This window comes from Myxocyprinus asiaticus, chromosome 37, assembly GCF_019703515.2.
Source record: "Myxocyprinus asiaticus isolate MX2 ecotype Aquarium Trade chromosome 37, UBuf_Myxa_2, whole genome shotgun sequence".
Taxonomy (NCBI): domain Eukaryota; kingdom Metazoa; phylum Chordata; class Actinopteri; order Cypriniformes; family Catostomidae; genus Myxocyprinus; species Myxocyprinus asiaticus.
In genome coordinates, this window is record NC_059380.1 from 22,013,178 (window position 1) to 22,038,996 (window position 25,819).

General features: G+C 40.8%; 1 protein-coding gene across 5 annotated transcripts in view; it reads left to right on the forward strand.

Moving 5' to 3' along the window:
• The first annotated feature begins 47 nt into the window (after positions 1-47).
• Positions 48-25,819, forward strand: part of LOC127427645 (FYN-binding protein 1-like) — a 31,783-nt gene continuing 6,011 nt past the window's right edge. Inside the window, exons 1-6 of one of the 5 annotated variants that reach the window (XM_051675333.1) lie at positions 48-170; positions 19,393-19,954; positions 20,138-20,189; positions 21,202-21,308; positions 24,257-24,294; positions 24,440-24,474. In XM_051675333.1, the coding sequence (XP_051531293.1) occupies positions 168-170; positions 19,393-19,954; positions 20,138-20,189; positions 21,202-21,308; positions 24,257-24,294; positions 24,440-24,474 (797 nt within the window). In that variant the 5' untranslated portion in view covers positions 48-167. The remainder of the gene's footprint in view (positions 171-19,392; positions 19,955-20,137; positions 20,190-21,201; positions 21,309-24,256; positions 24,295-24,439; positions 24,475-25,819) is intronic. The other 4 variants (XM_051675334.1, XM_051675335.1, XM_051675336.1 and 1 more) reach the window with 4 other exon arrangements.

Here is a 25,819-nt window from a genome sequence, read left to right on the forward strand (position 1 = left end):
TATGCAAACGCACGGAATGGCCCTGTGGATTTGTCTTCTGTCATCTCTGGTGCACTTCCTACTGTGATCCAGCGCGTGGGCCCTGTCATGAGTGCGTGAGGAAACGCCGGTCTGCTGCGCTCTTTAGCTGTAAACTCACATGATACGAAGATTTGGAAATAAAACTCATGGTAAGGCAGACTTCATCCTCTCTTTTGAGCAAAACTAGGGTAAATGGGTGTTTTAAATCTCCTTTATAATCTTTAAGTGATTGTTGATAAAATGGTTTATCAATTCTGATTTAATTCATACTTAAGAATGATATATTTTATTTAGGTAGTCCATCTGTCTGAATAGTCGCTTCTTATACAGCAAGTTATTTTTATTTTTATTTTTTTGGCATAATCTATTCCAGCTCAGACTAACAGACATAGGCTGTGTCTCAAAACCTAATGAGCTGTCTACTTAGCGTTCTAGGGCATAACAGTTGTGTTCTTAGTCAGCAGCATTTTTGGGCGTGATGACCAAAAGTGCTGCCTACGTAGACGGCTCACTAGGTTTTGAAACACGCCCAGTATAACCAAGTACTGGTAAAAAAACAACAACAACAAAAAAAGATATTAACCCAATGTTCAGCATAGTGTGAAAATCCTATAAATATCTGCTTTCTCTTCATCCTTAGATCTCACACTTTTTACTATGCAGATTTTTTCTCTTAGATGTTATATGATGGTAATAGGTTGCTGAATTGTTCACTGTGTTTTTTAAATGCTGTTGATACATGATCCTGATGTGAGCGTCCATTGTAAAAAGTGGTAACCTGCATTTGTTACCTTAAGGAGCTTAAATTTACCTTAAATCTAACGTTGATCATGTGACCTCATGTATCCAGGTTGATTCAGTGATGTTAAATAATATTTTTACCTTCAGTTGAACCATTTAATTTAGATGTTACCAAATGAGGCAAATATTTCCAGTGTAATTTGTCAAAAAAAAAGAAAGAAAAAAAAGTGTTATTATTGATTTATTTATCATTCATCTTTAATTCACTGTAATAAGTGAAACGGTGCCGTTAACTTAAAAAGCTATTTATAAGAGCTTTTGTTGATGTAAACTAATGTAGTCAAGTTGATTCAGTCATGTTAGACAATATTTATTTACTCTGCCACATAAAGTACAGCGTTAATATGTCTGTATAGTCATTCGATTTATAAATGGATACAAATTAAACTAGATAAGTCATTAAAACTAATTTTTTAACAACTCCACAGATTTAATATTAGCAAATTATAGTTTTGGGAAGTCGTTTAGGACATCTACTTTGTGCATGACACGAGTAATTTTTCCAACAATTGTTTACAGACAGATTTTTTCACTTTTAATTTACTATATCACACTTCCATTGGGTCAGAAATTTACATAAACTAAGTTAACTGTGCCTTTAAGCAGCTTGGAAAATTCCAGAAAATGATGTCAAGCCTTTAGACAATTAGCTTCTGATAGGAGGTGTACTGAATTGGAGGTGTACCTGTGGATGTATTTAAGGCCTACCTTCAAACTCAATGCCTCTTTGCTTTCTTTTGAAAATCAAAAGAAATCAGCCAAGACCTCAGAACAAAAATTGTGGACCTCCACATGTCTGGTTCATCCTTGGGAGCAATTTCCAAACACCTGAAGGTACCACGTTCATATGTACAAACAATACATGGGACCACGCAGCCATTATATCGCTCATGAAGGAGACACATTCTGTCTCCTAGAGATGAACGTATTTTGGTGCGAAAAGTGCAAATCAATCCCAGAACAATAGCAAAGGACCTTGTGAAGATGCTGGAGGAAACAGGTAGACAAGTATCTATATCCACAGTAAAATGAGTCCTATATCGACATAACCTGAAAGGCTGCTCAGCAAGGAAGAAACTACTGCTCCAAAACTGCCATAAAAAAGCCAGAAATGTCCTCTGGTCTGATGAAACACAAATTTAACTGTTTGGCCATAATGGCCATCGTTATGTTTGGAGGAAAATGGGTGAGGCATGCAAGCCGAAGAACACCATCCCAACCGTGATGCATGGGGGTGGCAGCATTATGTTGTGGGGTGCTTTGCTGCAGGAGGGACTAGTGCACTTCACAAAATAGATTGCATCATGAGGAAGGAAAATTATGTGGATATATTGAAGCATCATCTCAAGACATCAGCCAGGAAGTTAAAGCTTGGTCGCAAATGGGTCTTCCAAATGGACAATGACCCCAAGCATACCTCCAAAGTTGTGGCAAAATGGCTTAAGGACAACAAAGTCAAGGTATTGGAGTGGCCATCACAAAGCCCTGACCTCAATCCGACAGAAAATTTGTGGGCAGAACTGAAAAAGCATGTGCGAGCAAGGAGGCCTGCAAACATGACTCTGTTACACCAGTTCTGTCTGGAGGAATGGGCCAAAATTCCAGCAACTTCTTGTGAGAAGCTTGTGGAAGGCAACCCAAAAAGTTTGACCCAAGTTAAACAATTTAAAGGCAATGCTATCAAATACTAATTCAGTGTATGTAAACTTCTGACCCCTGGGAATGTGATGAAAGAAATAAAAACTTAAATAAATCGTTCTCTCTACTATTATTCGGACATTTCAAATTCTTAAAATAAATTAGCGATCCTAACTGACCTAAGACAGGGAATGTTTTCTACGATTACATGTCAGGAATTGTATTTGGCTAAGGTGTATGTAAACTTCTGACTTCAACTGTAGATAGTCAAGTAGAACTTCAGATAAAACCCTCAGAAAGATAGATAGATGGATAGTCAAGTCATTTTATTTGTATTGCGCTTTTCACAACACACATTGTTTCATAGCATCTTTACAGAAAATCATGATTTAACAGCGAATGAGACAGTAATATCTTAAAAGTCTTAGAGTCATCATTGCGTAGTTTGTTAAAAATATGGTTATAAATTGTGTATAAAAAATAATTATGTAAATAAGTAAATAATAATTGTATTTAGAACCCCATTGAGCAAGCCAAAGGCGACTGTGGCAAGGAACACAAAAGATGTTGGTTAATGGAGAAAAATAACCTTGGGAGAAACCAGGCTCACTGTGGGGGCCAGTTCCCTCTGGCTAAATAGCATGAAAATAATTCCAATATTAGTTTTCTGTGTAGTGCAAGTTATGGTTTAGAATTATAAAACTAAGTAAGTGTTAAGGGCCAGTGTTTAAATAAAGAATTTGTATGAACTGTAAGATTAATGACTAATGTCTTTGATATCCATCTCCGATTAACTGGAGAAGTTCACATAGATACATTATCCTTTGTTAGTTGGCTGGTGAAGGCTTTTGTTGGCAATTAATTGATAGTCTATGTATTCCTTTTTAAGAGTGTAGTTCATCATTAGTTCAAAGTGATACAGGAGATCAGTGCGTGCATCATAATTCAACTGGCAGGCAGGTCATTTCGATGAGGTTCAGTGAGGTCCATCCTCCAATTCCAAGGTTCAGGCAGTGGCACATGAAGTACACCATGTCTTACAGTAGGAGTTGGAATCACTTCATCCTCTGAGGACCATCGTAGTAGACTGAAGTGATGTTTGGCTGACACAGGCTGCAGTTAGTCATCATCACTCAGCGGTACGTAGCAGTGGAGTCAGACACCATGCAGGAACAGAGCTGGATCTGGCCATATGAATCCCGAGGTTGAGACAGGGAAACAAATAGAATAATATTAGCATAGATGCCATTCATTTTATTGCAGAGCTATAGATTGTGAGATTGTCTGGTGTTTCTGGTTCTGGCAGACCTAACAAAAGCAGCATAACTATGAGTTAGTGGATAAATTAGGTGTATGCCTGGCTGAATAGATGAGTCTTTAGTCTAGTCTTAAACTGAGAGAGTGTGTCTGAGTCCCGAACAGTGTTAGGAAGACTATTCCATAGTTTATATTTACTATAGATTAGATAGATTTTATACTGTAACCTAAAGCCATGATATGGCAGACCTTGTTTGTGTTTGTTTCCATGAGAACTTCTTGACAGATAGAGTTTGAATTAACAAGCATTCCGTTGACCCTTTTGAATGTTCTGTCAATGTAACTAAATTTTTTTGGATTTGTGATGGTCTGCCATGCAAAAACGGTTATTTCAATCAATTATAAAGGTATCCACCTTTTTCTGAATGCAGAAGTGTTCCACGAATCATAACAGAAGACTGTTTTCATTTTACAGTCTCATGTATTATCACTCACATCAGCTTATTTTTTAGTGGATTATGTGCTATTTAGAGTATTAAATTTATAAAAATTGTGGCTCCATAGTGCCGATACATTACGGAATCTCGATAACTATCTTTTGGCAGTGCCTCACCCATGAAAGTTTAAGGAGTGGATAGGTGAAATAAAGTGATGTCCCGAGGTTAGTTATGTTGGTGTGATTAAGTACTTTGAGTTATGACAGTCAGCAACTACACAAGTTGATCCTGAACTAATTTTTACTCCAACTAACACTAGGGGTGGGCGATATGACCAAAATCTTATATCACGATATGAGCAATTTTATATCACGATAACGATATATATCACGATATAGTCATTTTTTCTGGAAAACCAATACAGATCGGTTAACATAATAAATAACCATATTGTAATGCCTTTTTTTGACAAATCTAGTCAGTCACTTCCTCTTATATCATTTTCTCTTTATGTAGATCTTGACAAAGTTAAAAATAAACACTCAGTTTTAAATCAACCTTAACATCAGTGTTGGGTAAGTTACTTTCAAAAAAGTAATCCACTACTGATTACGTCTCTTAAAATTGTAATCTGATTACTTTACTGATCACTTCATTGGGGAAGTAATCAGATTACTAATTACTACTTTGAAGTTACTTTCTAAAACCAATCAAACCTGTGAAAAAAACAAATGTGACACTAATAGCTCTTTTAGTATTTTAATATTGACTGAAAACAATAACAAAATTACAGCAATATGACAAAGACAGCAACTTGGCTAAAGAGATCCAATGCATTTCTAAATATGCAACTTAACTTTCTAATCTCAAATATGCTGTAGTAGTATCTTCAGGTGTGTGTCCGCTATCTACAACCTTCTTAGCTGTGTGTGGCATGTATGTGAACAGTATGCTTGTTTACCTGTGTTTGTGTTGGGGTGAAAGACAGAAAAAGAATACTAATGAACTGAAAACATTTGCAAACAGCTTTGATAGGAAATCCATTGTGTATCTGAATGCTTGTTGTTTCTTTTCGGTGTGAATATACAGGTTTGCTTGTGTGATGCAGTTGCATCATGCACGTGTATGTGTGCATGTACAGTATGTCTGTTTTTGTGTTCATGTGCAGCATGTGTGTGTTTACACAACTTTACAGAGAGTGGATTATTTCTACCTCCTTGCTTGTGCCCGGACGAATTGAGTATCCTTTATCACTTGCACATCTGGATCGCTATTGCATTGTGTCTGTGATTAATTGTGTACAGTACATAAAGAACATAAAAGAGCCGTTTTTCAATACGCCATTCCACAAATGTTTCCACCTTGTGAATAATCTATCCCTCTGTCAGACGGGAACGTGCGCTGTTTTCCATATACTCCCGAAGCCGATCCCCTCTCCTCCCGCGGCAGCTGCAGAGGGCAGTGGCGGTTGTGGCTTACTTGGTGCCCTAGGCGAGATCCTACGTGGTGCCACCCTTAACTGTATGGTTATCTTATGTTTGTTCAAGAATGTAAGAATGCATTATGAACATCTATAATCCTAACCATTTAGAGCCTTTTAGGCCAAGTAGCCTGCTCAGGAACAACTCGGGGCACCTTTCCCTCATTGCGATCTTGCGAGATCTGTGCGGGGTGGTATGATTTGGGGCACCTTTCACCCATCACGAGCCAGGGGTGGGATGGCACATTTCGGGGCACCTTTCTCCCATCGCGATCTTGCGATCTCTGTGCAGTGGCGATCGATCAGGTGCCCTGTCAAAATTAATTAAAATCAAATCAAATCCCTTTATTGTCACTCAACCATATACACAAGTGCAACAGTGGGTGAAAGTCTTGGGTGCAGTTCCGAGCAACATAGCAGTCATGACAGTGATGAGACATATCATATTATATATAAAATATACAGTAGGTTGTATTGTGCTGTATTGACATTCAGGCTGTCGGTTGATAGTCAGTTGCCAGTGTGTTGTTAAGAGAGAATATAATTATGACAGTCCGGTGTAAGATTAATAAAGTGCAGTGCTGATGTATTTGATCTTGCAACAACAAGAACAACAACAACAACAACAACAAAAGATTTAAAAAAGACTGAATTAATGTGGAGCGCATCTTTTGGCTTTCATAATATTCTTCAGCATGCTTCCTTTTAAGGAGGTAAAACAGATTGTTTGTATTACCACAAGTGATTATCGTCGCGTAACAGTTTGCAGATTAAATTTTTCTAATCTGTGTCAGTTTTTGTGAACCAGATGTAGCACCTGTTTTAATAACAAGCTCCCTTCATTTCTTAACTTTTCTTTTGATCACATCAGCAAAAATGTATCAAATGATGGAGACGTACAGATGTGCGGTGTAGTCAAGCGCACCTCGGAATGTTAAAAGGTGTCTGGATCACAGTCACGCTGTCCCAGCAGAGTGTGTCTGTCCGATCACGGTGGACTTCTGCATCCACCGCTGTAGAGTGCTCAGAACTGCAAAGAATCAGACACTGCATGATTCTTTTAGTGAATCTGGCGTTAAACCAGCATGCGCAAATAACCGGCGAATTCATTACCCTCTCAAGCCTGGTGTGACGTCGAGCGTGCCCACTGATAGATACGGTCACGCTGCACACATGGATATTTACTAGGGCTGTCAATCGATTACATTTTTTAATCGAATTAATTACATGGTGTCCAGATTAATTAATCTAATTAATTGCAATTAATCCCATACAAATATTTGCTGAGATAGCCCCTAAAATAACAATAATTAAATATATAATGAAATAATTATACATAGTTATCTTAAAATATTTACAAATTATATATATATATATATATATATATAAACACAGGAACAAAAGAAACATCCATGATGGGAAAACACAGGAACAAAGGAAACATCCACGAAGGGTACTGGTCATACACAGGAGGTCAAAACACATAACAAATGACAAAGTAAACAACAGGGAATTATCTACACAATGGGTAATGAGTAAATGAAAGACAGGTGAAAACAATCTAGGACAGCTGGCAGTGATGAGGGCAGGGAATTATGGGAAGTGTAGTCCGGGAGGAACAGATGACAGGGGAGAAACACAAGGCAAACAACAGAGAATCATAACATAGCCCCCCCTCTAATGGCTCTGAAGGCTGGTCAGGGAGGCAGGGCCAAGATGGAGCCGGAGACCAAGGATACCAGAGCAGAACAGGCGGAAGGCCGGGAGACCAGGGAGACCAGAGCAGATCGGGTAGATGGCCAAGAGACCAAGGAGACCAGTGCAGATCAGGCAGACAGCCACAAGACCAGGGAGACCAGAGCAGATCATGCGGATGGCCAGGAGACTCAGAAGACCAGAGCAGAACAGGTGGACAGCCACAAGACCAGGGAGACCAGAGCAGATCATGCGGATGGCCAGGAGACCAAGGAGACCAGACCAGATCAGGTGGACAGCCAGGAGACCAAGGAGACCAGAGCAGATCAGGCGGACAGTCAGGAGACCCAGAAGACCAGAGCATATCAGGCGGACGACCAGGAGACCAAGGAGACCAGAGCAGATCAGAAGGATGGTCAGGAGACCCAGAAGACCAGAGCAGATCAGGCGGACGGCCATGAGACCATGGAGATCAGAGCAGATCAGGCAGATGGTCAGGAGACCCAGAAGACCAGAGCAGATCAGGTGGTTGGCCAGGAGACAACCACAAGGTAGGAACTGGACCAGGAGGACAGGTTGGCAGCCACAGATTAGAGACTGGAGCCTTGGAAGACTCTGAGGGCGGAGCCGTGGAAGGCGGAGCTGTAGTAGGCTCGGGGGGTGAAGCCATGGCAGACGGAGCCGTGGGAGGCTCGAGGGGCGAAGGCATGGCAGGCGGAGCCATGGGAGGCTTTAGGGGTGAAGCCGTGGCAGGCAGAGCCGTGGCAGGCTCGAGGGGCAAAGTTGTAGAAGGCAGAGCCATGGCAGGCTCGAGGGGTGAGGCCATAGAAGGTAGAGCCGTGGCAGGCTCGAGGCTAAGATTCCAGGATGACTGGGAAATGACCTCAGTGGTCGTGAACATGAGCAGAGTCTTGGGAGCAACCTCTATGGTCGTGGGCATGGACAGAGACTCGGGAACGACTTCTATGTTCGTTGGCTTGGACAGAGACTTGGGAATGACCTCTATGGTCGTGGGCGTAGACTGAGACTCGGAAACGACCTCTGTGGGCGTGGGCATGGACTGAGACTCGGGAATGACCTCTGTGGTCGTGGGCGTAGACAGAGACTTGGGAACGACCTCTGTGGTCGTTGGCATGGACTGAGACTCGGGAATGACCTCTGTGGTCGTGGGCGTAGACAGAGACTCGGGTACGACCTCTGTGGTCGCGGACATAGGCAGAGACTCAGAGATAACCTCTGTGGTAGGTGAACATGGACAGAGACTTGGAAATGACCTCCATGGTTGTGTATAAGGGCAGAGACTTGGAAACGACCTCCTTGGTCGTGTATATGGGCAGAGATTCGGAGACGAACTCTGTGGTCATGTACATGGGCAAAGACTTGGAAACGACCTCCGTGGTCGTGTACAAGGGCAGACTTGGAAACGACATCCATGGTCATGTACATGGCTCTGGGACAGACGAGGCTGGCAATGCTGGCTCTGGGACGGACGAAGCCTCCAGCTCATTGGCCGTGGCAGGCGTGGGCATTGACTCGTTGGCCATGGCAGGCATGGGCATCAGCTCGTTGGCCGTGGCAGGCATGGGCGTCAGCTTGTTGGTCGTGGCAGGCGTGGGCATCGGCTCGTTGGCCGTGGCAGGCATGGGCGTTGGCTCGTTGGCCATGGCAGGCAAGGGCACTGACAATTTGTGGGGAAGGGTCTTCGTGGCCCTACGCACTGATATCTGTGGCGGATAATTCAACTTGGAGAAAAGGGCTGTGAAGGGCTTCAAGACCGGGGCCGCGGAATGCTTGGAGCAATGAGTCAAGGAAGACTGTGACATGGTGTGGAGCCAACTCAGACGTGGATGTGACATGGCGTGGAGCGGACTCAGATTTGACTGTGACATGGCATGGAACAGACTCAGACGTGGCTGTGACATGCCGTGGAGCAGACTCGGGCGTGGCTGTGACATGGCATGGAGCAGACTCAGACGTGGCTGTGACATGGCGTGGAGCAAATTCAGACATGGCTGTGACGTGGCGTGGAACCACAGCTGGCAGTGATGAGGGTAGGGAATTATGGGAAGTGTAGTCCGGGAGGAACAGATGACAGGGGAGAAACACAAGGCAAACAACAGAGAATCATAACAGCATCCATCTACTGAGGTACTTCAACTTGGGAATTAACATTCCTTGCGTTTCAATATCATATTTACCGGCAAATTGGCGTCATTTTTTTTAGACATTTCCTTTGAAGCAAAGAATTGTGGGTTATGAGTGCCCACGGAGGATACACCTCATGCATCCTCCGAATTCCCGTGAAAGAAGGTCGCATTCAAAGGCTGCATTCGAAGTGTCCTACTCGCTTTTCTGAAATGAGACAGCCTCGATGACGTATGCGGCCAACAAATGCGACCTCCGGAGGATGCATCCTTCCAAACGAGACACAGCCAGTGTTTTGTTTATTTGCATATTATTGAACGTAAGCCAAAAATTGTGCTGTCTGCTGAACAGTTGTTTTGTTCTCTGTATAAGCACATTGCCCATACAGCTGAAGTTTCGCGTACTGCCCCCTGGAGCAAACAGGTGGTACTACAAGCTTGAATTTTTCAGGAATCTTCCTTATTACTGTCCGGGGACATGATTAATTGCATTAATTTTTTTAACGCATTATTTTTTATCAAATTAATCGCACTGAACGCATTAAATCGACAGCCCTAATATTTACATAACGCGATATAAATGATATAGCAAAATCTCTGTCAATTGACACTTTAGGATGTTGTTCTCCATCTGTATTGCTAGTTTTGGTAGTTTTTAGATTGCTTCTTATGGAGACTGGAACCAGAAAACAGTCAACGGCCGACAGCAATCAGAATCATTATGGGCCACCCAGTGGTTGGTCAGGAAAACTGTGGATAACCACGTGAGTCAGAACAGTCCGAAGGTCTGTGCCAAGTTTGGTGGCTGTAGCTTGAAAGCTCTAGGAGTTACAATTTTGAAAATATACCCTTAACAAAGTCTGTAGAATAACAGTATGCTTGTCAAGCCAACATATTTAATTGTGTTTTAATTCAAACTTAGATTGGCTCACTCTTGCCTGCTCTGTCTATAGCAACCACTGCTGAGTGATGTGCTGGTGCAAAGGTGTGTGGTTGGAGATACTTCCTGTGCATCACTATTGTTTCCTCACAATTTATTATCTTACCCACTTTTGGCTCCTCTTTTAAAGACTTCTATTTGTTTACTCACCAACTTCAGAAAGAAAATCAAAGACAGTCACCGTCCCTTATTAGGTAATGTTTAGTTTGATCAGATGACTGAATAGGCAGGTTTTTTTTTTTTTTTTTTTGGTAAACAATGTCAGAAAGCCTGAGATCTTAATATTATATCTGCTGTAATGGTCTGCGGGTTGCCATGAAGAGAAGAGAGTTATTTCTGTTTTTTAGAGAGATAACTATAGATAAGCTATAATTAATACCAACCATTATGAATTTAAAATACTGATGCACCTGTAACTCAGAGATCTAACTCATCCTAGACACACTGGCCTACGTTTGGTAAACTGCAATGAAAATGTTTTATGTATTTAATGACGGTGCAACACTAGCCAATCTTTGTGAGGGTACAAGATGCTGTGATGGCAATCAGTGGTTTGGTGTCTATTACAGTCCCTTCTGACAAAAACACCACAAAGAAGGCATACTTCTGCTTAAAATTTCTGCCTTCCATGAGTGATTTTGACCAGTGCACAGCTTTGAACAAAAAACAATGGATACTAATGCATACAGTTAACTTTGGCAGAGGGCAATATTTGTGTTATCAAAGGAAAGGTCTGTGTTCAATACAAGTTATTCTCTATCAGCAACATATGACAATAATTTGACTCGTCTCTCAGTTTATAAAAACTAACCAAAATTGTGTTTAAATTTATGCACTTACAATGGAAGTCTATGGGACAATGCATTGTGGACGTGTAAAAAGTAGAAATGTGAAGCTTGTGTTTTTGTTAAAGTGCTTTTATTAATTCTTCTGTACATAAATGTGTGTGATTTGGGGTGTAAAGATGTCTAAATCATCCCTTTAAAGGAAGGACTACTGTTCCAGTAACATAATTCCTCTGAGCTGATTTGTCTTGACAGTCAGACAGAAAGACAGATAGATATGTAAGGAATAATTGACGACGGACCATTGTATTGTTGAAAAATAATGCACACCCGAGGTGGTAATGCACGTCGTGACCGTTACACATTGGGTGTACATTATTTTTCAACAATTTAAGGGGCCGGAGTCAATTATACCTCGGTTACCACACTTTAAGACATCGTTCTGGGTTTTATTTCGACATTTTCTGGTCCCTAAAATGCTCTTATGAGAGGAACTACTTTTTCCGCCACAGATTCAGAGTCTTACTTTAATACAGCTCAAGCCTTTGTTGCTAATTCGAAAACGTCAAGTTACAACTAGCAACGGAGGATGCGCTGTTTTCCTCAAGGATTTACTGGAGTAACAATTTAGTGTGTGTGCTCGAGCATGTGTGTGAGTTCAAGGGTGTGTATGTGTGTGTGTGTGTGTGTGTGTGCGAGCACGCGCTTGCGTGTGTGTGAGGGCGAGCGTATGTCATCATCATCATCTATCATGATGGCGCCGCGGATAGCCACCTCGGTGTGGAGCGCTCCTAATCTTTTGTTGATTTTGTTTGTTTGTCCTGTGTTTAGTAGTCTTTTTTCAATCAGTTTTACCAGGGACGAATTGCTGAACATTCGGCAGCATATACCAGAAAATCTTTCCCTGGATTTTTAATATTCGGATGCTTTGCTGGACATTTTAGTCGGAGGCGCAGCTTGGCTGTTCAAGAGACACAGGCGAGGGAGATGAGCAGGCACGTTGGTCAGGCTCCATCGGTGCGGCTTTCAAACAGCGCTGCCAGGTATTCATCTAGCGAATCTCCACTCTCTGCCTAACAAAACAGACGAACTACATCTCCTCACCCGTACAAACAAGGACTTTTCAACCTCTGCTGCCTTTTGCTTCACAGAAACCTGGCTGAGTGAAGCCATTCCAGACAGCGTGTTACATCTGCCAGGCTTTCAGCTGTTCAGAGCGGATCGCATCGCGGATTTAACAGGGAAAACGAGAGGCGGTGGAACATGCTTTTACGTCAGTGAATGTTGGTGTACAGATGTAACAATGTTAAAGAATATGTGCTGTCCTAATTTGGAAGCGCTCTTTATTAACTGTAAGCCTTTCTACTCGCCACGGGAGTTTTCCTAGTTTATTCTGGTGAGTGTTTATATCACGCCAAACGCGTGTGTGAATGCAGCACTGCAACAGCTGGCTGATCAAATCACAGACATGGAACAACAATACCCGGACTCAGTTATTATTATTCTTGGGGATTTTAACAAAGCAAATCTCATACGTGAACTGCCCAAATACAAACAGCACATTACATGCCCAACCAGAGACAGAAATATATTGGACCACTGCTACACAACAATAAAGGATGCATATCGCTCTGTCCCTAGAGCAGCTTTGGAACTCTCTGATCACTGTCTGGTTCATCTTCTTCCAACCTACAGACAGAATCTAAAATCTGCTAAGCCTGTAGTAAAGAATGTAAAGAGTCTTTACAGTCTTACCTCCTGATGCCGCTTGCACTGTTATGGTCACTGGCCATATATATATATTTACATATATTATACCTTATTCTGTACAATGCACCTTCAGTCTTTATACTTCTTCATTTGCACCTTGTACTGTATTCATAGACATTTGCATTGTGCTGGTCTCTGCTTCTCTTCCTGATAACTTTGCACTCCATAAAATCTTTATTGTATATACTCATATTTATTTATAAACATATTGCTATTTGCACTTCTGGTTAGATGCTAACTGCATTTCATTGGCTCTGTACCTGTACACTGCACAATGACAATAAGGTTGAATCTAATCTAATCTAAAAGATGGACCAATGAAGCAGAGCTGGAACTACAAGCCTGCTTTGACTGCACTGATTGGAGTGTTTTTGAGGCTGCAGCCACCGACCTGGACAAGCTCACAGATACTGTGACATCATATATCAGTTTCTGTGAGGATATATGCATTCCTACTAGGACTTATTTAACATTCAACAACGACAAACCATGGTTCACAGCAGAACTCAGGCAGCTTTGTCAGGCCAAAGAGGATGCGTACAGAGGTGGGGATAAAGTCTTGTACAGTCAGGCCAGGAACACACTGAATAAGGAAATCAAAGTGGCTAAAAAAAGATACTCTGAGAAGCTGAAAAACAAGTTTTCAGCTAACGAACCTGCATCAGTGTGGAGTGGCATGAAACAACTTACGAATTACAGGACTCCTGTCCCCAACCCTGTGGTGGACCAACAACTGGCTGATGACCTGAATGTGTTCTACTGTAGATTTGAAAGGCCCAATCTCACACCCAACACCCGCTCTGACCTTCACTTCACACAAACACCAACACCTCCTGCAACCCCCCTCCTCCCCCTTCCTGCTACTCAACCTGCACTTAAGATCTGTGAAGAGGAAGTATGCCATGTCTTCCGAAAACAAAAGACAAGGAAAACACAGGGCCCAGATTCACCCATGTGTCTTAGATTCTGTGCTAACCAGCTGGCCCCCATCTTCACACTGATTTTCAATAGATCACTGGAGCAGTGTGAAGTCCCATGCTGCTTCAAACGCTCAATCATCATTCCTGTCCCAAAGAAACCAAAAATCACAGGACTTAATGACTACAGACCTGTCGCCCTGACGTCTGGGGTCATGAAATCATTTGAGAGACTGGTGTTGGCCCACCTGAAGGACATCACTGGACCCTTTCTAGATCCCCTTCAATTTGCTTATCGAGTAAATAGGTCTGTGGAGGATGCAGTCAACGTGGGATTGCATTATATCCTGCAACATCTGGAAAGACCAGGGACATATGTAAGGATGCTTTTTGTGGACTTCAGTTCGGCTTTCAACACCATCCTCCCAGCTATTCTCCGGACTAAATTACACCAACTCTCTGTTCCCACGTCTATCTGTCAGTGGATTACCAGCTTTCTGACGGACAGGCAGCAGCTTGTGAGACAGGGGAAATTCACTTCCAGCACCTGTACAAACAGCACTGGTGCCCCCCAGGGATGTGTGCTCTCCCCACTACTCTTCTCCCTATACACCAATGACTGCATTGCCAAGGACCCCTCTGTCAAGCTCCTGAAGTTTTCAGATGACACCACTGTCATCGGCCTGACGATGAGTCTGCATACAGCAGAGAGGTTAAACAGCTGGCTGTCTGGTGCATTCAAAACAACCTGGAGCTGTACATGCTCAAAACGGTGGAGATGATTGTGGACTTTAGGAGGAACACCCCAACACTGACCCCCCTCACCATTTTAAACAGCACTGTTGCAGCAGTGAAGTCATTCAGGTTCCTGGGCACTACCTCTCACAGGACCTGAAGTGGGAGACCCACATTGACTCCATTGTGAAAAAGGCCCAGCAGAGGCTGTACTTCCTTTGCCAGTTGAGGAAGTTCAACCTGCCACAGGTGCTGCTGATACAGTTCTACTCAGCAGTCATTGAGTCTGTCCTCTGCACTTCAATAACTGTCTGGTTTGGTTCAGCTATGAAATCGGATATCAGAAGACTACAAAGGACAGTTCGGACTGCTGAGAGGATTATTGGTTGCCCCCTGCCCTCCCTTCAAGGACTATACACTTCCAGAGTGAGGGAAAAGGCTGGAAAAATCACTCTGGACCCCACTCACCCTGCCCACTACCTTTTTTAACTGTTGCCTAGAGCTCTGAGCACCAGAACCATCAGGCACAGGAACAGTTTTTTCCTTCAGGCTATCCATCTCATGAACAGTTAAAACTGCCCCATTGAGCAATAATTATGTGCAATTCACAGTCTAATCTTTTTTATACTTATCCAACACATCCAACCTCTTCTGCCATTATATTCTCTTGCACTGTATATAACAGATTTGTATTTAGATTTGCACTATGTATGTGTATGTGTGTGTATGTATGTATGTGTGTGTCTGTGTGTGTTTATATGTGTATATATGTACTGTATGTGTGTATGTATGTGTACATGTATATGTGTATGTATATATGTGTGTATGTATATATTTATATACTGTATATATATATATATATATATATATATATATATATATATATATATATATATATATATATTGTCTTATTGTGTATTCTATATATACTTTATTTTCTATTCAATTTTTAATATTTTTTTATTGTGGTATAAGGATAGATTTTATACTGTTACCTAAAGCCATGATATGGCAGACCTTGTTTGTGTTTGTGATTAAACCTTTTGACAGTTAGAGTTTGAATTAATGAGCATTCTGTTGGCCTGTTTGAAAGTTCTGTCAATGTAACTCTATGGGATTTTTTGGGGGGGATTTTTGATGGTCAGTTATTTCAATGAATTAGTAAAGATATCCACCTTTTTTATGAACATGGAAGTCTATGGGGCAATGTATTCTGGACGGGTAAAAAGTCTCTGTGTAAACAGCAGGGCTGGACAATTTTTAATCTTATTAGTTGCATGATATGCTGATGAATGTATTAAAGTAATCACAAATATCAACATTTGCAGAGAAAGGCCCCCAAATAAAAATAATTCAATATAATAATTAAATCATTATAAATAATTATATTAAAATAATTAGAAATAAATCATTTAGATAATTAAAATACATTACATCATTGTGGCAGACTAGTAAAATATTGATTGGACAATACAAAAAATGGCTTTAAAAGTCAATATTGTTTAGTTCAATTTCATTGAACATAAGCCTTATATATAACTCTGTTTGAGGTTGACTTATCATAAGGGCTTTTCTAAGGATGCGTGTGTGTACACATGGATCAGATGGACACTTTTTGAGTGTCTCACATTGGTTGCGTTGTTGAAAGTTTGAAGAAAAATATCTTAGCTCAGTAGGTCCTTAAAATGCTAGTGCATGGTGATCAGACTTTTAAAGCTCCAAAAATTATAGACAGTCAGCATAAACGTCATCCATGTGACTCCAGCGGTTAAATTAATGTCTTCTGAAGTGATACTATTGCTTTTGGTGTGAAAAATATCAATATTTAAGTACTTTTTAACAATAAAGCATCACTTCCGGTCAGCAGCATTATACTCATTCACGAGAGCGCTGAGTTCATGTGGTCTCTCGTGTGACGTGTTGGCATGTTACGGACGTAATCTCACATTTTTATCTTGGTTGAGAAATCCAGGATAAGCACATAAATGCACAATTATGGTAAATAGACAGATACAAATACAGATCTAAACCAAAACCAACTAAGCTTCTGTACAGCGTTTCTTATACTCAGCGTACCTTTGAGCATATCATGCAAAACTTACCAGGTTTACTCGTTTTACATGGTCATGATGACAAGGGGATATATAGTATCTTTCCACAGACAGGCTTAGTAAGGGATTCTACCACACTTGTCTCACGTTAAACCGCACCTTGTTAAAACAGTATGCATTTTAACGTGTATCCCCATGCAATGCCTTGCCCCAAAGTCTTCCATTCTAAGTGCAATACTGTAAATGTATTTTTTGCTTGTTTTTATCAACTTAGGGATGATTTATTAATCAACAAGCATATCACAGATGCTATTGATCATTCCTCTAACTGTTTGTTGTGAGAAAACAGAGCTGAAGTATATGGAGACCATCCCACCATCCTTCCATCCCATTTTCTTGTAACTGTGTTGTAGAGGCTGAGAAGAGTCAGCCAGTGTGGAAGTTGAAATTAATTTGTGGAACAATTTCATTTCAGAGGCTTCACACCTGCTAAATCTCCTGCACACAAACACTCTCTCTCTTTTCTCTCTCACACTTAATACAGTGCCCACAGGGTCAAATACAGGTGCTGGTCATATAATTAGAATATCATCAAAAAGTTGATTTATTTCACTAATTCCATTCAAAAAGTGAAACTTGTATATTATATTCATTCATTACACACAGACTGATATATTTCAAATGTTTATTTCTTTTAATTTTGATGATTATAACTGACAACTAAGGAAAATCCCAAATTCAGTATCTCAGAAAATTAGAATATTACTTAAGACCAATACAAAGAAAGGATTTTTAGAAATCTTGGCCAACTGAAAAGTATGAACATGAAAAGTATGAGCATGTACAGCACTCAATACTTAGTTGGGGCTCCTTTTGCCTGAATTACTGCAGCAATGCGGCGTGGCATGGAGTCGATCAGTCTGTGGCACTGCTCAGGCGTTATGAGAGCCCAGGTTGCTCTGATAGTGGCCTTCAGCTCTTCTGCATTGTTGGGTCTGGCATATCGCATCTTCCTCTTCACGATACCCCATAGATTTTCTATGGGGTTAAGGTCAGGCGAGTTTGCTGGCCAATTAAGAACAGGGATACCATGGTCCTTAAACCAGATACTGGTTGCTTTGGCACTGTGTGCAGGTGCCAAGTCCTGTTGGAAAATGAAATCTGCATCTCCATAAAGTTGGTCAGCAGCAGGAAGCATGAAGTGCTCTAAAACTTCCTGGTATACGGCTGCGTTGACCTTGGACCTCAGAAAACACAGTGAACCAACACCAGCAGATGACATGGCACCCCAAACCATCACTGACTGTGGAAACTTTACACTGGACCTCAAGCAACGTGGATTGTGTGCCTCTCCTCTCTTCCTCCAGACTCTGGGACCCTGATTTCCAAAGGAAATGCAAAATTTACTTTCATCAGAGAACATAACTTTGGACCACTCAGCAGCAGTCCAGTCCTTTTTGTCTTTAGCCCAGGCGAGACGCTTCAGACGCTGTCTGTTGTTCAAGAGTGGCTTGACACAAGGAATGCGACAGCTGAAACCCATGTCTTGCATACATCTGTGCGTAGTGGTTCTCCCCCACATTTTGGAATGGGTTTTGTTTCACAATCCTCTCCAGGGTGCGGTTATCCCTATTGCTTGTACACTTTTTTCTACCACATCTTTTCCTTCCCTTCGCCTCTCTATTAATGTGCTTGGACACAGAGCTCTGTGAACAGCCAGCCTCTTTTGCAATGACCTTTTGTGTCTTGCCCTCCTTGTGCAACGTGTCAATGGTCGTCTTTTGGACAACTGTCAAGTCAGCAGTCTTCCCCATGATTGTGTAGCGTACAGAACTAGACTGAGAGACCATTTAAAGGCCTTTGCAGGTGTTTTGAGTTAATTAGCTGATTAGAGTGTGGCACCAGGTGTCTTCAATATTGAACCTTTTCACAATATTCTAATTTTCTGAGATACTGAATTTGGGATTTTCCTTAGTTGTCAGTTATAATCATCAAAATTAAAAGAAATAAACATTTGAAATATATCAGTCTGTGTGTAATGAATGAATATAATATACAAGTTTCACTTTTTGAATGGAATTAGTGAAATAAATCAACTTTTTGATGATATTCTAATTATATGACCAGCACCTGTATAGCTTAGATGAGTGGTCATGTGACAGAACCCCACAGTGCTAAAACTGTGGCTGCTCCCATTTCTCTACATCGCCAGAAGCACAGCAATTCTTAAACAGCACAAAAGCAGCTACACCGAACACGTCTAAATGCAAATGATTAATGTCCAGTCACAATAGTCATGTCCATCCCAGCATTGCTCTATCATTGAGTTAAGCATATTGGAACAGCTTGAAGAGGATGTTTACCTTTGGATTTACATAGTCAAATATACTTGATGTAAATACTATGCAGAGTAAAAAGTGTCACTGATTGCCACAATGTTACATTTCTGTTATGTAAAATTGCAGTTCTAATTCATTGCTGTTAGATGACGTGAACTGCTCAGTAGGACTGTTAAGTCAGAAATATAAAAACTAGAAAAAAATTAATGTGGATAGCATAGCTCTGATAATTCGGTCTTGGAAGAATTGATGAGATCTCTACTGAAATTTGAGGGGAGACACGTGAGATAACTCAAGGCTTCTTGAGGACTGCTGGGTCAGATCACAGTTATAATTGTTTAAGAGCTCAGATGAGAATTGTTTTATTATTATTTCTTTATAGGAGGAAAATGTGGATGTTAAGGCCCTCAGGGCCAAATTTCTTGCTCAGTTAGAGATGGCAGGTTCTGGAGGTGGAGCTCCCATCAAACCTCACACAACTGGTGCGTTGCCAGAGTCTCTAACCAATGGAGGGCTCCGAAACAAACTTTCAGCAGTGTCGACAAGACCAATCCTTCCTCTGCTCTCTTCAAGTGAACCAAAGATGTTCAGTTTGGGTCCTCAAGGAGTATTTCCAAGACCTCCTCCTTCTCATCATGTAGGAGCTCAGGAGACTCCTAAAATGCCCCCTACAGAGGCCAATGTGCCAAACAAAGTCAAACTGACTGGAGAACTTCTTCAGAAAATGTTAAAACAACATAGCGATATAAAGTCTCCATCTTTCAAGCCACCACTGCTGAGTCAGAGGTGCATATCAGAGGTTATACCCCTGAGGAAGCCACTTCCAAATGTTGGGCCACGACCATCAAAGCCAAAACGACCTCCTTATGTGAATCTGGATCATTTTCTGAAAAAAGCAACTGCTGTTTTTCCCATAGGACACGTAGACTTAAGAAGTCCTAAAGGTAGGACGCATTTCGCTTGAACAAATTTTTTTGTCGAATCCAGTGAATGGAGAACAAATGCCTTCTTAGATAATTTTACTGCATGCACATTATACAAATAAGTAAAAAAACAAACAAATTAACAAAGTTTTAAAATGTGGTGGTTTTTATAGTGTATATGGTTTATTTGTGTTTGATCATCAGGACCAGCAAGACCTCCAAATAAACCCAGCCTGCTTACATCTTTTTCAGAATTGTGAGTAATATGTGGTCATCAGTACTTGGTTGTCTAGCCTTTCCTGTTTGGCCAAACAGTTTGAAAGAGAAGGAACAGGAATCTGTGATATTTGAATCTATGTAGTGTCCATTTTTCCATATCTGGACAGTACCTCTGATGTACAAAGTGACAAAAATTCTGAATTACATCACAACATCTTCCATTCTAATGTAATGCTTCTTACGTGCATCTTACAGTGCAATGTTTAGCCCTTGTGGAAGTATGTGGGTGTAGAGCATGCATTGTGATATTTCCTGATTTCTTCAGAAAAAAGCTCAGATTGGCATGTGCCACACAATACTGTTGTGTATGAGATATTTTCCTCCCACTGTATGAATGAACAATGCATTTATATAGCACTTTTCTGACACTACACTCAAAGCACTTTACACAGTGAACAGGGGACCTTCCTCAACCACCACCAGTGTGCAGCATCCACCTGGATGATGCAGCAGCAGCCATATTGCACCAGTACACTCACCACACACCAGCTATTGGTGGAGAGGAGAGACAATTAATGGATAGGGATTATTAGGAAGCCATGATTTATAAGGGCCAATGGGGGGAATTTGGCCAGACTACCAGGGTTACACCCCTACACTTTTCAAGAAGTGTCCTGGGATTTATAATGACCACAGAGATTCAGGACCTCAGTTTAACATCTCACCTGAAGGGCAGTGCCTTTTTACAGTATAATGTCCCCATCACTATCCTGGGGCATTAGGACCTACACAGTCCACAGGGTGAGCACCCCCTGCTGGGCCCCCTAATACCTCTTCCAACAGCACCCTTATATTTCACAGGAGGTCTCCCATCCAGGTACTGACCAGGCTCAGCCCTGCTTAGCTTCAGTAGGCAACCAGTCTTGAGCTACAGGGTGATATGGCTGCTGGCTACTGTATTGTTGAGTCTGGTGCATGTTTGTTGTCATTGAGTCTGATTAGGCTAATATGATGTACTAACTATGATTTTCATTTGTTGTCTGGATTAGAAACATGGCCCGGGAGCAGGACACCTATGATGACATCAGCACACTCCCACCACCTCCACCCCCAAAACTCAGAGGTAAACATCTAATAGAGACACCGACGTGCTCAGGTAATCTGGTGCTTTAGCATGGCTTAAAGGAATAGTTCACCCAAAAATGACAATCCTGTCATCTTTTACTCACCCTCATGCCATCCCAGATGTTTATAACTTTCTTTTTTCAGCAGAACACAAACAAAGAGTTTTAGAAGAATATCTCAATGCAAGTGGATGGTGATCAGACCTTTAAAGCTCCAAAAAGCATAGACAATTGTAGTAAAAGTAACCTATATGACTCCAGTGGTTAAAATAATTTCTTCTAAAGTGATACAATTGCTTTGGGTGAGAAACAGATCAATATTCAAGTTCTTTTCATTGTAATTGTTTACTTCAATGTTTCTAAAAATTAAGATTTTTAGAAAAATATCTCTGCTCTGTAGGTCCATACAACGCAAGTGGATGGTGATGGTGATAGCACTTTAAAGCTCCAAAAAGTACAGACAATCGTAGTGAAAGTGATCTATACGACTCCAGTTGTTAAATGAATGTCTTCTAAAGCGATACGATCGCTTTTGGTGAGAAGCAGATCAATATTTAAGTCCTTATGACTATGATTGTTTACTTCCAGTGACTCTCCAATGCGCATTCATGAGAGGACCGAGTACACACAGCCTCTCGCGTGATGTAGGCACGCTGGCATGTTCAAATGAAAGCAAAACTAATGTAACTGAGTAGTCACTCACGCAGCCTCTCACGTGACGTAAGTGCGTTGGCATGTTCACGAAAGAACTGACACGATACATCCTGAAGTGCAGCTTGGTTTATTTACAAGAGAACGGTTCACAAGCTTTATTAGTTTTGCTTTCATTTGAACATGCCAGCGTGCCTACATCACGCGAGAGGCTGTGTGTACTCGGTCCTCTCATGAATGCGCATTGGAGAGTCACTGGAAGTAAACAATCATAGTCATAAGGACTTAAATATTGATCTGCTTCTCACCAAAAGCGATCGTATCGCTTTAGAAGACATTCATTTAACAACTGGAGTCGTATAGATCACTTTCACTACGATTGTCTGTACTTTTTGGAGCTTTAAAGTGCTATCACCATCACCATCCACTTGCGTTGTATGGACCTACAGAGCAGAGATATTTTTCTAAAAATCTTAATTTGTGTTCTGCTGAAGAAAGTCATACACCTTTTACAATTGAGTAAATGATGAGAGAATGTTTATTTTTGGGTGAACTATTCCTTTAAAAGAAAACTCTGGGTTCAATACAAGTTTAGCTCAATCAACAGCATTTGTGGCATAATGTTGATTACCACAAATAATTATTTCGACTTGTCCTTCCTTTTCTTAAAAAAAGCAAAATCGAGGTCACAGTGAGGCACTTACAATGAAATTGAACGGGACTCATTTTTAGATGGCTTTAAAAGCAGGAATGTGAAGCTTATAATTTCATTATAGCACTTATATTAATTCTTCTGTTAAAACTTGTGTATCATTTGAGCTGTAAAGTTGTTTAAATTGTCATTTACTGGGATTACTGGGTTTATGGCATTATGTCGTCATGGCAACGATGTTGTAAAATTGGATATAACTTTACAGAGAACAGGTTAGTAAGCCATTTTATCACACTAAAATCAAAATTACACATGCATATTGTTTATATCTTGTGGCTATACTTTTGAAACAGTGGGTATCTGGGGCCTGGGTAGCTCAGCACGTAAAGACACTGACTACCACACATGGAGTCACAAGTTCAAATCCAGGGCATGCTGAGTGACTCCAGTCAGGCTTCCTAAGCAACCAATTGGCCCAGTTGCTTGGGTTAACCTCCTTGTGGTTGCTATAATGTGGTTCTCGCTCTTGGTGGGACGTGTGGTGAGTTGTGTGTGGATGCTGCAGAGAATAGCGTGTGTAAGCCACGCGATAAGATGCGCGGATTGACTGTTCAGATGCCGAGGCAACTGAGATTTGTCCTCCACCACCTAGACTGAGGTGAGTCACTACGCCACCACAAGGACCTAGAGCAAATTGGGCATACCAAATTAGGGAGAAAATGGGAGAAAATCCAAAAAGAAAAGAGTGAGTATTTTAGCTTCAAGTAATGAATATTGTTGAAAAGAGGTGTGCTACTTTTCTAAGCAATTGGACTTATGCTAAAACTTGGAGGTCATTAGGCTATCATCACCTAGCATCCACCTAGCAATGCCCCTGCAACCACCCAGAATCAACACCATCGCACAGAATGTCGGCTTGTTGTTTCCGACACTTCTGGTACCCTAGGATCGGCTACATTATGCTGACTCACTGAAAAGCAGCATCTCCTATCAGACATGCTTGTATCGGTTCCAGCTCATTTACCTTCCCCTGTGGTGTGACCAGAAGCACATTGTGTCAGCAGCATGGGAGACTCAGGTTTGAATACCGCATTGGAACCAGGAAGTAATCGTGGTCACATAATCAGTGACTGGTGCTATTTGTAGGTTTTTCCTTCTAACATTAAATTTTTACTCCACTGATTGTTAGGCTTAGGTTTGGGGTTTGGGTTAGGAGGGTATGTTTATAAAGCATACATTCCTCTTTATCACTGCCTGTACAGCTGTAAACAACTTGCTTCACAACTCACTTTTGGCACCCTGTGGACATTACACCTGGAACATGGAGCTCACATGTGCCCATACGCCCAACAGCACTTACCGTTTTGACCACTGGGGGCAGTGTTTCGCATTTCGGTATGCACAGACCGATATTAGCTAATGAAAAGTCAACCTACTGTTTCCAATTTCATGGTGAAATCAGTCTTTCAGAGATTTTTCATGAGATTTTTCTCAGGAGAAAAAAAGTCAATTTTCTCTCAATGTAATCTCATTGCTGTCTAGGAGAAACAATTGAGACTTTAAAGAGATGTGTTTTGTGATATTTCTTTCCTATGATCAGCACAGAATAAGAGAGTGATTTCTTTGCCCAGTGAAATTCATTAATTAACACAGTGTATATGTTTTCTCATGTTGCAGACTCATGGACTGACAGTTACCAATCTCAGCCTAGTGAGGTTGGTGTGTTGTGATATTTTTGTGTGCGTCTATATATGAGACAGAGAGAGAATGTGTGTCTAAGTGTGTCCACGTACATTGGTGTACATGTACATGGGTACACTGAGGTGCAGTAGTTTTGACACATTTTTTATTGTGTTGTAGGACAGCGATCATGAAATCTATGAAGATATAGACAAGTAAGTCATCATTGTTCATATGATATGTACATGTATTTCAGTGTATGGATGAGGAACATTTTCCTTTAAACCATCAGAGAGCTCAAAGAGTCTGCTGATGGCCCATCATACTAAAACCTAACCTCTTATTCACACAACTGCTTTAGATTATTTCACAGGGAACATATCATGAAAATTTTTTCCTTAATCTTTTCAAAGTAAATATACTTGGATTTTTTTCAATACGGAAAATATAGATAAAATATAATTAGTCTAACTAAAAATGTACTGTTTTACCCAATGTTTGTGTATGCAGTGTCTTTTTGTGCTTATTAGAGTATCGCATTATTAGATTTGCATGATGCTGAAGTCAAACTCAAATGGAATCAATTGTGAGTGGTGTCTCTCAAGCTCTTCGTGTGAGGAGCGCTATTTGTGTGGTGCAGAGTGTTTGCCTATGTAAAGCGTTTCAGATCAGTCACTTATGAGGCTCTATTTCATACAACCATGTTCACATTTACATAGTATTCAGCATCTTTGCACGCCTTGATGAAAGTTAGTGTACCTATGCCAGTGAGTGGAGGTCAGCCAATCATAGCAAAGGCTCTTTAGTCTTAAAGTATTAAAGGTACAGTAGCCTATTAAAGAGCCAGAAAAAGTGTGGAAAATAGTCATGTAAAACTAAATTACAACTAATTACAGGGGTTTTTCAAACTGGAATCTGGGGACCCCCCTTGGGGGGAATGGGCACAAGGGGGCTCTTGGGAGTCTGTGGGAAACTGGATAATAATGCAAATATGCATATAGTTATAGCATATAGTTATAGTTACTGTAGGTATTTATCTGTTTTCCATTGCAACATACATGTATTATATATTATATATTATATATTATATCATCACCACTGTTGTCCTTAGTTTTGTTCTTGGTTGATTTTCCTGTAAATCTGTTTTGGAATGATAATTACTGTGAGAAGTGCTAAACAAATAAATTACAGTTTCTTTCATATAACAGAGAAAAGCTTATATTTTGTAATCATTCAGCTAAGATTTGTTTTGGATTTTAGTGCAATGGAAAATAATTAATTTTGGCTTAATAATATAATGCATACTATTTTTTCACACACAGTATAAGCTGGTCTTTATACATTAAAATATAGATGCCTTTATATTTTAGGAAGGCAGTCCCTTGCAAGGGGATGATCATATTTGGGGGTTCTTGGCATCAAAGGTTTGAAAACTTCTGGACTAACATAATAAACATAAAGAAAAAATAAAAATGCTACCAAAGTTCAGAATACGACCCATTTAATTTGCATGCATATTTAATGTTATGATAAATGCCCTGTGAATGAATTTTGTTTAGC